The sequence below is a fragment of the Mirounga angustirostris genome, unplaced genomic scaffold, assembly GCF_029215605.1.
Source record: "Mirounga angustirostris isolate CCGP_5_RB_7025 unplaced genomic scaffold, mMirAng1.0.hap1 SCAF_6, whole genome shotgun sequence".
Taxonomy (NCBI): domain Eukaryota; kingdom Metazoa; phylum Chordata; class Mammalia; order Carnivora; family Phocidae; genus Mirounga; species Mirounga angustirostris.
The window spans coordinates 64,647,782-64,661,762 of record NW_026991714.1 but is presented as its reverse complement, the minus strand read 5'-3'; the positions used below and the strand labels follow the sequence as shown (position 1 = coordinate 64,661,762).

Genomic DNA, 13,981 nt, shown 5'->3' with positions numbered 1-13,981 from the left:
TCCATCTGGTATCATTTTTTTTCCTCAGCCTGAAGAACATCCTTTAGCTCATGCAGTGTGCAGGTCTCTGGCAGTGAATTCTCTTTTCTTTTATATGAAAATGTATTTTGCCTTCATCGTTTAAGAGTATTTTTCCTAGATACTGAATTAGAGGTTGACAGGTTTTTGGTTTTTTTCCCTCTCAGAATATGTTTTCGTTATCGTTGTTGCTGTACCAAATTACCATAAACTTAGTGACATAAAGCAGTACACATTTTTTATCTTAAATTTCTGGATGTCGGAAGTCTAAAATTGAGGTCAGCAGGCTAAAATCAGGGTGCTGGCAGGGTTATGTTCCTTCCAGAGGCTCTAGAAGAAAATCTGCTTCCTTGCTTCTCCAGCTTCTAGAGGCTGTCTGCCTTTCCTGACTCATGGCCCGGTCGTCAAAGCTAGCAACATGAATCTGGGTCTTTGTTGCTGCCATTTCTCTTGCTCTCTCTTGTCTGCCTTCCTCTTTACCTATGAGGACCCTTGTGATAATATGGGGGCCTGCTGGATAATCCAGGGCAGTCTGTCATCTCAGGGTCAGTTGATTAGTACCCTCACTAATATCTGAAATCGTAATTGCTTTTTGCCACTTTATTTAACATAGTCACTGGGTCCGGGAATTAGGACTTGGACATCTTTGGGGGCGGGGGGGTTCTTTATTCTACCTATCATAGCACTTTAAAGACTTGGTTCCACTGTCTTCTAGCCTCCATAGTGTCTGAGGAGAAAGAATAATTTTTCTCAATGTTGCCATGTATATGTACAATATGAGATTGTCCCCTGGCTGCTTTCAAGATTTTCTCATCTTTGTTTTGCACCAGATTGAGTATGATACGTAAATTTTTTTTTTTTTTGTATTTATACTGCTTGAGGTTTGCTGAACATCTTGAATATATATTTTTATATCTTTTGCCAAATTCAGGAAAGTTTTGGTAATTGTATTTTCAAGTAATTTTTCTGCCCTATTTCCTTCCTCTCTTTCTGTTCTTTCTTTGGGACTCCAGTTACAAATATGTTTGAAATTTTGATATTTTCTCACGAGTCTCAGGCTTTTTAAAGGTTTATTCAGTCCTTTTCTCTCTGTTCTTTAGATTAGATGACTTTTTAGATGGATTTTTCTTTTTTTAAAGATTTTATTTATTTATTTGAGAGAGAGAGAATGAGAGAGAGAAAGCACATGAGAGGGGGGAGGGTCAGAGGGAGAAGCAGACTCCCCACCGAGGAGGGAGCCTGATGCGGGACTCGATCCCGGGACTCCAGGATCATGACCTGAGCCGAAGGCAGTGGCTTAACCAACTGAGCCACCTAGGCGCCCCTAGATGGATTTTTCTTAATATTTTTAATCTGCTGTTAAGCCATCCAGTGAATTTTTTATTACAGATATTGTAGTTTTTAGTTTTAGAATTTCCAGTTAATTCTTTTTGCCTTTTTTTTTTTTAAACAAGTCTCTGGTGGTATTTCTTATTTGTTTATTTATTACAAGCATATCATCCTTTTTTTCCTATGTATAGTTATGAAACCTGATTAAAAACATTCTTATTTAGTTATTACATCTGGATCACCTTGGGTTGGTCTCCATTGACTACATTTTTTTCCCCTTGAGAATAGGTCTCACTTTTCATTGTCTAGTAATTTTGGATTTTATCCTGAACCTTTTTAAGATGTTATAGGATTCTGGATCCTTTTGCATTCCTCTGAAGACTATTGAATTTGGTTTGTTTGTTTTAGGAAGCTATTATCTTGGCTAATCTCTTGCTCCAAACTTTGTTACCAATGTGAAGGGCAGTGTTCAGTTCCTTGAGCCTTGGCTTGACTGCTGGGCATCTGCTTGATGCTTGTGGATTTCTGGGATCAGCCAGAGATCCAGGTACTGTTTATGCAGTAAATTTAGGGTTTCCCTTCTGTGGTTCTCACTGGGATATTTCTTCTCACTTTCTTCTGTTTCTTTGAGTTTTAGTTGTCCCAGGTGGCACAGACCTTTGTTCAGCCCCAAAGCCTTAGAAACAAAAAACTCACCTAGTGGTTTTCATTTATTTCAAGTGTTGATTCCCTTCCAGCTTCTCTCCACTTTTCATTACTCTCCAGTGCCTTCAGGTAGTTGATTTTTATATTTTATGTAGAGTTTATAGTTGTTATATGTGATCATATAGGATAGGAGCTGCTTCACCATTGCCAGAAGCCTTATTGTAACTTAAAAAAAAAAGATTGATTGATTTTTGAGAGACTGTGAGCATGAACAGTGGGGAGGGGGAGAAGGAGAGAAGCAGACTCCAGCTGAGTGCCAAAATCAAGAGTAGGATACTTAACCTGCCTTATTGTACCTTTTAATAACTATTGCTTCTAGTATATGTTTATAGCATTTTAAGCAAGACAATAAAAAAGAAAGGCAAGATTTTCTCCTGTTTTTATTTGCAAAAAGTATTTTACTCATAATTAGCTTGACTGTCAGAAGTATCAAAGTTAAGTTTTTTGGAGCTGCAGACTGTTTCTTAATTTAGTGTGATTCTTTCTAGATATCCCTTTGGTATTAACGACTTAGGCCATGGTCAATTTGCCAATCATGACATTTGACTTCTTCTTGAGAAATTGTGCCTGAGACATGGATCTCATAAGATTGAACACAATTGGAATCAAATGCTTAGGAGCTTTTATAGCCTCTCCCATAGTGTTTTCCTAGCACCTGTAGATACTAGGCTTCTTTAATACTCAGCAGTTACTATTTGTGATTCATTATGAGGTCAATCCATAACCTGAAATTTTACAGTAATTTTTAATTGCAAAAATACATAAACACACTTTATTTAAAAAAAAAATCCATACAAAGCTAAAATCCCACTTGATCATTGTTCCCAATTCCTATTTCCTCTCCTCCTGCCTTCCTAGAAGTAACCATTGGTAACATTCTGGCATGTGACCTTAAAGATTGCACATAGAGGTGCCTGGCTGTCTCAGTCAGTATAGCGTGCGACTCTTGATCTTAGGGTTGTGAGTTCAAGCCCCACATTGGGTGTAGAGCCCAAGTTAAAAAAGAATAAATAAACAAATAAGATTATGCACACATACACTCCATGAGAAAAATTGAAAATTGTTGGGGCACCTGGGTGGCTCAGTCGTTAAGCGTCTGCCTTCGGCTCAGGTCATGATCCCAGGGTCCTGGGATCGAGCCCTGCATCAGGCTCCCTGCTCTGCAGGAAAGCTGCTTCTCCCTCTTCTACTCCCCCTGCTTGTGTTCCCTCTCTCACTGTGTCTCTCTCTGTCAAATAAATAAATAAAATCTTTAAAAAAAAATATTTGTTTTGTGCTGTTTTGATAAGTGGCATCGTGTTGTGTATGTATCTGTAACATCCGTATTTTTACTTACCACTATGCCTTAGATATCTTTCCATGTTTACTGTGTACAGATATACTACATTTGATATTCTATACTACAGTGTTTCTGTAGATAGAGTTAATTTATCCTATGGTAATCCTCTTAGGAAACCCTTCAACTAGTATTTTTAATTGAACCAGTGAAGCTTCATTGTTTTGGAGCCTACTTACTTGAAATTTGTGATAATTAGACCAAGAACAGAATTAAAATAGATGGTTGTCACTTAATGACTTAAAAGAATATTTTTTCTAACTGAGATACAAATAGCTTTTAAATACGAGTTTAAAATGTGCCAATTACACATAAATTTTTCACTATGCTTCATTATCTAACAAAGTCATAGCTGGTTCGGCTTACTCTCTGCATTTGAAAGTAATAAAAGGTACATGCCATTAAAATAATTCCACAGTCAGATTTGTCACTAATTAGTACCCCGTCTTTGTAAATTTAAACATGATCAGTACCTTCCCATTTTATCACACCACTTCACTTGGTTCTGTTACTTTCTGACTAGCGTTCTGACAGATCCCTGGGTAAGGAGTTTACCTCTTGGTGAGGAGTTCTCCCCCTGGAGCTGATCCCTGGGTAGTAGAGAAAGCAATACGGGGACTTTGTCTCTTGATGTTCTAATAGGCTGAAGGTTTTTGTCATTTTGGATATCATTTTCGAAAGATAAAATGGGAATGAATAAAGGATATGTCAGAGAACTAGTAACTTAAAGCTCACTATTTTGAAATAGATACATTTATAAAGTCTCTTAACAGATTGCTCCAGAAATGCCCACATGTATTTTTGGCTAAACACCAAGAAAGTATCAATATTAAATGCTGCTTTCTCTTTCTCCTCCTTTGAGAATTGAATTCTCTTGTGGCATCTTTTCTCCTCTTGTCCTAAGAGGTCAGGTGGATGTTATCAGTCCAGCCTTCAGGATGGAAGGGAAAGGAAGGAAGAGGGCCTGAGAGGGTGATGCTGTTGCTGTAGATTTAGGAACTGCTAGGTCCCACCTTGCTGGTTTTCTGTGCCTCTTCGGTTGTTTTTGTGACTCTCTGTGTCCCCACTGCCTCTCAGCCTTAAAAATGGATATGGAAGGGAAGGGTGAGCTTCCCTAAAAGCATGAGTCCTTCCTCTGAGCAAAGATTCAGGCCGAACAAGTGGCCACCACATGCATGGGCATGCTTCATTGAAGGAGAGGGAAGAGGGGATTGTTGTGATTCACTTCTCCTCAGAACCGAGGCTACTCCTAGTGAAGATGTGTGGGGATGATGCTCTCTGAGGCACTGCCATAAGCCAATGCCTACTTAAGCATCTGGGGGGAGAATTAGACCAGTTCCTGCCCGTTGCTAACTCCAAGTGGAACTCAGCCCTTGTAGGTGTCTGGAGCAGGGAGAGAATACTGCTTCTTCTGATTCAGGAATGAGCCTGTGGGGAGTATTGGATCCTTGTTCAGAAGAAGCAACAAAGCAGTTCCTGCATACTTTTGTGGTTGGATAGAGTTGAGTTTGAAAGCCTCATGGTAAAAAGCTTGAGGTCCTATCTTTTGGGTTTAAAAATGTCATCTTTCTCTTTTCTGTTGGTTTTGTTTCTTGAGTTGGATTGTATTTATTTGTTTGGCTAATTAACATTAAGATAGTTATGAAACATAATATATGCATTTATGAACTGGTCTTATGTTTCATTTCTGGCAACATTTTTGTCCCTAAATGCTTTGCGTGGTTTATTTGCAAAAACAAATACAGGGCATCACTGTAGGTTAGCAGATTAACATAGATAGACCTACTTTTAAAGGTTTTTATCAATTTAGAAGCATAATTACTATAATTGGAATCCTTACTGTTTAACATAACGTAAACAATTACTACAGAACATAAATAGTCGATTAATACATATTTTGTATGTTATGTGTATTATATACTGCATTCTTAAATAGAGTAAGCTAGAAAAAAGAACATGTTATTAAGAAAGTCATGAGGAAAACACATTTACGGTACTGATACTCTATGGGGGAGAAATCCGCATTAAGTGGACATGCACAGTTCAAACCCATGTTGTTCAAGGGTCACCTGCAAATTGTCACTTTCCCTGAGTTGCAGTCTCTAAGAAACAGAGATAACAATCCAAATGGTGCCCTATGAAGCTGACTGCTATTGTTTTATTTTCCGAAGGGAGCTACCTCATTTCCTGTTCAAACATAGCCTAGTCACTGACTCCTCTTCCCGTGTTGGTTTTGGTGGTTTCATTTTTAGTAGGAGATCACCTTTACATTCACTTTTTAGGCACGGGCAGTGGGAGCAACCTTCACATACGACATTGGCTTCTTCCCAGCTGGAGGTACGTGTGGTCATTTTGATGGATGACTATGGGTGATAGCTGTTATGCCTGTAGAACTGGCTCCCTTCCAGAGCTCTTTACACTGCTTCAGTATGAAGGAGACTCTATGATTGGGTGCTGGTAAAGAGTGGTAATTACTGTGGTTTTTATCAGCCTGTGGTTCACTACTATTGATAGTATGCTTATGTACATTACCAGACTGTTGGCTGAGATGAGGAAGCGATGACTTGGGATTCGGCTGGCCAAAGGGTCCTCGGGTGGCACGTTGCTGACACCCCGGGTTCTGTCTCTTCTGCTCCTGTTCTTCCACAGCCTTTCAGAGACCTTCCCAGTCATATCCTCCTCCTGAGTCTTGCATTTATCAGCCCAGACATAGTAAGCTTACACATTTCAGTTTGTTTTATTATTACTTTCGATTTTTCTTTTTCAATTGCTTGTACCAGCAGAAGAGGTTTTGTTATGAAGGAAAGAATTCTAAAACATAGATTTGAAGGAAGCAGATCGTACCCCTTTAATAAAGGCAAAGTGATGCAACAGCTTTTTACTGCTTGGGTGTTCTTTTTGCTGACCTGTAGTTTAATTTCCAGTGTCTAGACTTAATAGTCTGGATTTAAACACAAAACATATAAACAGAATCATCTGGAACTGATTTTTTCACACTGAACACTTCTTTCTGATCCTTGTTTCCAGGAGGCTCCTTCTGCGAACCACACCTCCAGATGAAAATCACTTAAATAACCAAGAGAGATTTAACTGTCTGTAGTTGGTTTTCTAAACAGTCACCTGCATTGGATTCACTGTTAAGACTTGACCGGCTGGTTGCAAACCACAGATTCATTCTCATAGACCCTCTGCACAGTTTCTCATGCCCTCCTAGTAGGATCTTGCTAAGGACCATTTGCTCCTGTTCTCAGTTGGGGCCCCCCGAGCATGTGGCCTTTATGACTATTTGTATATTTCTTGCCACATGATGCTGACTGAGCCAGACCTCTCCTGGGCAAGAGCACATCCAGCAAAATGCATCTAAATCTTCCGTTTGTCTTCCAGGCTGCTGTTACGCATATGCTTTGCATTCAAACAAGATAATAGAGTAGGTTGAAGATCAAGTTAGTTATAAAAGTACGTATCTAATAAAAGTAATGTCACTTGTTAGATTCAGGAGCAATTTGTTCTTAGTGGTGCTATTGAGCTCCCCTTTCCTTGGAGAGCCCCGAGGCTATGAGCCGTGGAGGGCATTAGTGAGTGTTATTTGTACCAGGAAGCACAAGTCTGCAGAGCAACGTTAAGATTTAGAATTTGAAGAAACTTTGCAAATCCTGACACACACCAGGTGATAAAACCCAGATGTTCTCCCCAACCCACACCTTTCCCTCCCCAGCTCCCCACACTAGATTTTTTCTCATTTAGTCCAGGAGATAAGGGAGGAAAAGAATGGTAGAGGAGTCTGTGTGGTAGAGGAATAGGGTGAAGGAATGCTTGACTTACTTGCCAATCAGATAGTTCCAGCTCAAAATAGGGTGCTAATTAAAAACAAAACTTTACTCCCCCCTGCTGTGTGGTCCATAGACAAATATGGAGATAGGTAAACAGTCATTATATTGGAGTGTAGCATATTTTAGCCTTGATGATAGGGTTTGGTTTATTTTTTTACTGACAATAATCATGATCTTTGTTACGTGTACAATCTCCCTTATTGTTCTAGTTCTGTCTTAATTGAACCATGCTGTCTTAAAAGGGCCGCTGTAGTGATCTCAGAAGGACTCTAGTCGCTCTGATCCACCATAACTTTTACCTTTATCGACTCTCTCTCTCTCAAAATTTACTAATTCAAAGAAGGATTATTCCTACTGAAATAAAGTACTAAATTCTGCCATTCTCTCCTTCCACCCCAGGCTTTAATTATAAAACCACTATAACACCAGAAAATAAACCTTAAATATTTTAACATTTTCCCAGCACGAGGACAGCGGCACATAAAGCAACATGTAATTATCCTAACAGATTGATTTGTCTCTAACCCAGCAAGCTAAGCGTCAGTGCTTTAAGATGGGAAAGTCTGCCCTGCCTACCCCATGGGAGCTAATGAATTAGCATAAATACCTGTGAGCAGGTTAAGTACACACAGTGTGACAGGTCATAAATAAGGAAAAGTATACAATGGACAAGGACTTTAAAACATTGATCTATCAGAGGTTCCAGAAAATATTTGCCTGTAAATGTAGAACTCAGCTGAAGTTTTACTGAACGGCTTAAACGGCACTGTCTTCTTTTTGCTGCTCTAAGTCAGGGTTCATTGCTAATTCATTTCTATGGTAGTTTCAGTCTGAGCGTACGTATTTACAAGTTACGATAATTTTGGACATATATTGGCTAAAATTACATTTTCAGTGTTTGTAAGAAATGATTCTAAGAAAAAAATAGTAATGTAAGAAATACTGGAAGACCGATCCTTAACCTCCATGAAAGAACAGCTTTCTGAAATATCTTGTTTATATTCGAATTGTTGAGAAGTGAATCGCAGGTCTATTAATTCATTAAAATTAAATCTCCTAGAATGTCCACTGAGCCACCTTTGATAAGCCCAGTTTGACTTACTATCTTTTTACCTGAGGTAAATTAAACTGAATTGCTTTAAAAATTCAGATCTGTAATTAATTCAGAAAGAGTTTTCATCTAGTAATTCTAATCAGTAATATTTAATGTTAAGTTTAGATATTTCTATGGTAATGAGCCTTAAATCTTCTGCAGGGGGCACCAGGCTGGCTCAGTCTGAAGGGCGTGAAACTCTTGATCTTGGGGTTGTGCGTTCGAGCTACATGTTGGGTGTAGAGAGTACTTAAAAAAATAAATAAGTCTTCTTCAGGGTTTTTTCCATCTCTGCATGTGTTTCTTCTACGTTCCCTTTTCTTTGTAGTTATTTGTTAGGAATCTCATAAAGCAAATCAGCGAAAATCATCTTCTGCCTGAGAATTTATAAAGCAAAAGCAAATATAAAGGGGAACAAATGAAATAAAAACCTAGGTCGAAGAAGAAAAACATGTCTCGTGTCAATAATAGTTAGATATTCTTGTAATAATGAAAAAACAGGAAAAGGACCAGAACGAGGTTGCTCAATAAATAAGCAGTAAGTCTTTGAGGGCAAGGCCTCTACCTTAATGGCATTGAATCCTCTTTGATACCCTGGGAAGTGTGTTACTGAGCTGTCAGCGAGTGTTTGTCAAAGGGGAGGGCCGGCTGGGAATTAACAAGGCTTTGAGAACATTCTCACATCCGAGGTGCTAATAATTTCTGGTGTGAATTTGGTGATAACAGTGTTTCAGTATTTAAACTTAATTTGATTCCTCTGTCTGGTTTTGAACTTGAGTTATGTTTAGAGGTGAGGAAACAAATTGAGGGGATGATGTATTTCTATGCAAGAGAATCGGAGAAGACTTTTCTAATAGCACACCTTTAAATACCCTCAGCTTATAAATCTGGGATCATAAAGGAGATAAATTTTGGAACGATTGCTTCCTTCACCCCCCAAATTACTTCATTGATTTGCCATATTCTTTTGAATAGCAAGCATCTCAAGTAAATTTAAATTTTGATTCTGTTTACACAATTCGTTTTACACATAGCTTTTCAATAGCACATTGACTGAATAAAGCAAGGCACACATCTGGACTCACTTCTTTGGGTCTTGTTCCTAAATCCTGTGAGGAAAATATGGGCACACCTGTGCAAGCTTTTTATTCGACTGACTGAACTGGGTGACGTGGAGCTGAAGAACCAGAAAGAAAATATTTTTTTGTAAGCTCTGCTTTCTGGTACTTTTTTTTTTTTTAAGATTTTATTTATTTTTTTGAGAGAGACAGAGACAGAGCATGAGCAGGGGGGAGCGGCAGAGAGAGAGGGAGAAACAGACTCCCCACTGAGTGCAGACCTGGACCCCAGGCTCAATCCCATGACCCCCAAGATCATGACCCCAGCTGAAGTCAGACGCTTAACCGACTGAGCCACCCAGGCACCCCAGCTTTCTGGTACTTTGGATTCAGCCAGGGATGGGTGACCAAGAATCACTGAGGATTCACCTTCTCTAGAGAAAAATGGGATAGTGTTTTCATATCTCTGGGACTGTATACATATTTACTTATTCTGCCTTGTTCCAGAAAGAATTTAAGTTAAAAACAAGATTTAAAAAAAATGTAAATAAAGTAATGAGGATAAGAAGTTAAGGAAAATAAGTTGAAATCAGAAGTATACAAATTGCATGCCATGAGGATCTCCAGTCCCAAGAGGTGGATCACCTCTTTGGATGTTAGCTTTTGAACAAAGCAGGTGCAGACAGGGTACCGCGCATAATGCAACACCAACAATGGGTGTGCCAGAGCTAAGCTTAGACCTCTCCGAAGGCTGGGGATGGAGCTGACCTCAGGAATACCCAGTCGGTCAGTCAGCAAGTGTTTATTCAACTCACACAGTTTGTCAGTTACCGTGCTGGACCCTGGGGACGCAGGGACCATGCCCTCCAGCACTCAGATGCACCGGGGAGATGCCTTGTAGTGTAACACATTCCACAGAGGGGAGCAAATTCAACGTAGTGCGACTTAATCCAGATTGGGAGGGTTTCTGGAGGAGTTGAAACCTTGGCTAAATTCTAAAGGGTGTGGACTTCTTAATCCTGGCTAAAGTATGTTCCAGCTGGAAAGGGCAAGCAGCCTGCACAGAGTGACAGGCAAGAAAGTATGGTGCCTTTGGGGACTTGTGTGTCATTGTTCAGTGTGGCTGACTAGAGAGTGCAAAGGGGAGACTGTGTTGCGAAATGGGACCAGTAACTAGGGACATGAGAAAAGGCTCCATTATGTTGTGCTCCAGATGGAAGGCGACAGGATGAAGACCTTACAGCGGTAAGGAAGAGAGGAACCTGTGAGGACAGAGTGGAGTAGAGGCAGGGAGGCTGGAGAGGAGTCACTGTAGTGCCTCTGGGAAGAGATGCAGAGGCCATGCCAGAAACGGTGACCACGGGGGCGGAGGGGTCAGGTGCAAGAAGTAGTTAGGAGCCGGTCCAAAGGGTTTGGCCCTAAATAGAAGAGGGACACTGAGGAAGTAGGAGCCGAGACCACTCTTTGGTTTTTGGTGTGGTCACCGCTCAGAGGAGAGTAACATCGCAGGCTGAACTGCTGTCCTGGAAAAGCCCTGCTTGTTTGTGAGGTTGTTCCTTGGCTGACGTCTGGGAACTGAGACTTGGGGATGGTTTTCCACATATCTAGTAAGAGTGGTTCACGGTGCCCAGACTATACAAACACTGTGGTTCTTGCTGAACATTTGCTGTCCTTCTGGGTGCTGATATTAGTCAGAGGCTGCCTATGTCCATCCCCAGCCCCCACAGAAATCCCTGGGCCCTGGGTCTCTGCACATTTCCCAGGTTGACAGCTTCCCAGCATGTTATCCTAACTCCGCTCTGGAGGAATAGAGCACCTGCTGCCTGACTCCATGGGGAGAAGACCCTTGACCATGTGTGCTTTCCCCCAACTCCACCCGTGTGCCTCTTCCTTTGCTGATTCCGCTAGCCTTTCCCTGTGATAAATCACGGACAGCCGTGAGGACAGCTATAGGCTGAGTCCTGCGAGTCCTTCCTGTGAATCATCAAAACTGAGAGTGTGCTTGGCTTCTTCCTGACAACAGCCATCTCCTGATGTAGTGGCATATCATACAAGGGTAAAGGAGTGGCAGCTTTGGGGGTGAGAGCCGACATAAGCCACTCTATAAGTTTTCCAATTTAGTTCTTGTAGGACTTGATTAGACTTATTTTGAGCTGGTGTGTCGTTATTGACTCTTGTTGTCTGTGCGAAATTAATCTACCAGGAAAATCTAATTCTTCTTAACATACCTTCATTCATTAATTTACTCAGCAAGTATTTGTTGAAAACCATACTGAATGTTTGGAACTGGTTAGACATTTTACAGGCCATAACGGTGCTTAGGAATAGAGGGTCATGTGTTCAAAGAGGTTGTCCACTGGGAAGATCAGACATTTGCCTTTGAAAAATAGCATAACATTCATTACAGAGATGAAGTGTTGAAATATTTCAATATGTAAATAATTTGGTTATTGAGAAGAACAATACCCTAAGTGTTCCTGTGTTAGTTCATGGGCAAGAGGACTGGCATATGAAATTGGGAAAATTGTACTTAATTTAGAATGGATGTACCACCTATCAGGTTCATTATCGCTTGGGCCATCTTTCTCCTCTTCTGATGTCACAATGTATTTAAAAGTAAGACTCAGAGTCTTTACTGTTTCAGGAGTTGTAGTGGTTGTCCCTTTAGAGACGTGCCCCAAATTCAGCATAGTGTTTTCAAGCTACTCCTGGTGGATATTTCTTTTGAAGAGAGGTCAAGTCACCCTTAAATGGTGGACTAAGAAGACCCCTAAATCAGTGACCAACCCCCCCCTTTTTTTTAAAGATTTTATTTATTTATTTGACAGAGAGAGAGACACAGCGAGAGAGGGAACACCAGCAGGGGCAGAGGGAGTGGGAGAAACAGGCTTCCCACAGAGAAGGGAGCCCGATGCGGGGCTCAATCCCAGGACCCTGAGATCATGACCTGAGCCGAAGGCAGACGCTCAACGACTGAGCCACCCAGGCTCCCCTATGTGACCAACCACTTTCTTGACTTGGAGAAATAGTCTTCAGATGGTTTCTTTCACCTAAGAACAATGAATGGCACCAGTCTTCCTGTTACCACTGTTACTGGTGTAAAAGTCATGCAAATGAACTAGGAATCTTTCCTGGTTCTCAGTCCTAATGAGCTGTTCCTTACTGAACTTGGATTCTTTTTTTTTTTAAGATTTTATTTATTTATTTGAGAGAGAGAGAGCAAGTCCTAGTGGAATGGGGTGGGGGGAGGAGCAGAGGGAGAGAGAGAGAAGCAGACTCCCCACTGAGTAGGGAGCCTGATGACATGGGGCTCCATCCCAGGACCTGGGGATCACTACCTGAGCCTAAGGCAGATGCTTAACCAACTGAGCCACCCAGGCATCCCTAAAACATCTATTTCTAATGAGGGGTACCTGAATAAAATCAGGTTTATGTTAAGAATGAAAAAAAGGAATGGAGGCCGTGACCAGTAATGTCAGCAAAGCCCATCGGTATTCCTGGTGGTGGTGTGTGGGAGGGACCGCCTCCCAGGCTTCTGATTGCCTGGCTTAGCAAAGTAACCAGAAGATGAGGTGGGTCCTGGATGTTTTTCTTAGTGGGAACTGACTGAACATGTGAGAGCTCAGATCTAGGACTCCTTCTGCAAATGGAAACAGGTTTAACAACTAAAAATTCGCAAATATGTATGATGCCCGAATGAGAAAGTATTATGTGCTCCAACCCAGGAATGAGTGAGGCACCATAAAAATGTACTGAAAATGAAACAAGAGTCAGTCAGTTTCTTCTCTTTTTCTTTTTTTATTTCTTACTTTGTTATCTCCAGAGATCAAGAAAGCTACTCTGCTGCTTTGGGAATGTCATGTCATTTTTGTTGTAAAATACAAATGTTCAGAGTTAAGATATGATGATGAGAGGGTATTACTTTATGATATGTTCCTTGTGTAAATGTAAAGAATGCTTAAACCATCTGTTCAAATGAAATATTTATATTTGGCACATTGTGTCAGATATATGGTGTTTAAAAAGCAAGATATTTAGTGATCTCTGGAGTCGCTCGATTTGTTAACTGCCACATTTGAAATTCTAACTTAAGTATTCTGTACTGTTTTTTTTCTATTTTAGCTTTCATATTAATGCTTAAATGTTTTTTGTTCCAACATAAATGGATTTTGCTTCACAAATATTGGTAGTAATTAGGTTTTTACCAGCGTAAGCTGGCTTTTGCAAGCAAGGGACACATTTCTTCTTCATTAGTTTTCCTAATTGAGTTCCAGAAAATGAAATATTACTGTGCCACAGAATAATTGTCTTATTTGCTTTTTTTCTTGAAGCTTCTTATAAAAGTTCAAGACTTTTAAAAAGCAGAGGAGTTTTTTTTCTCAACCCATTTATCCCTCAGCCTCAAGTCTAAAATTACTTTTTATTTGTTTTTTTTTGTTTGTTTGTTTTAGATTATTTATTTATTTATTTATTAGAGAGCGAGCGAGAGAGAAACAGCATGAGAGAGGAGAGGGTCAGAGGGAGAAGCAGGCTCCCCGCTGAGCCGGGAGCCCAATGTGGGACTCGATCCCAGGACCCTGGGATCATGACAAGAGTGGAAGGCAGTCGCTTA

The 13,981-nt window shown here is 40.4% G+C and overlaps 1 protein-coding gene across 5 annotated transcripts in view; it reads left to right on the top strand.

Moving 5' to 3' along the window:
- Nucleotides 1-13,981, top strand: part of SMYD3 (SET and MYND domain containing 3) — a 713,262-nt gene that overhangs the window by 432,540 nt on the left and 266,741 nt on the right. The window contains exon 1 of one of the 5 annotated variants that reach the window (XM_045877597.3): nucleotides 5,254-5,725. The exons of the other annotated variants lie outside the window; for them this stretch is intronic. Coding sequence (XP_045733553.1) covers nucleotides 5,516-5,725 — 210 coding nt within the window. The 5' untranslated portion in view covers nucleotides 5,254-5,515. Of the gene's footprint in view, nucleotides 1-5,253; nucleotides 5,726-13,981 lie in introns of those variants that run through there. 5 annotated transcript variants of the gene reach the window in all.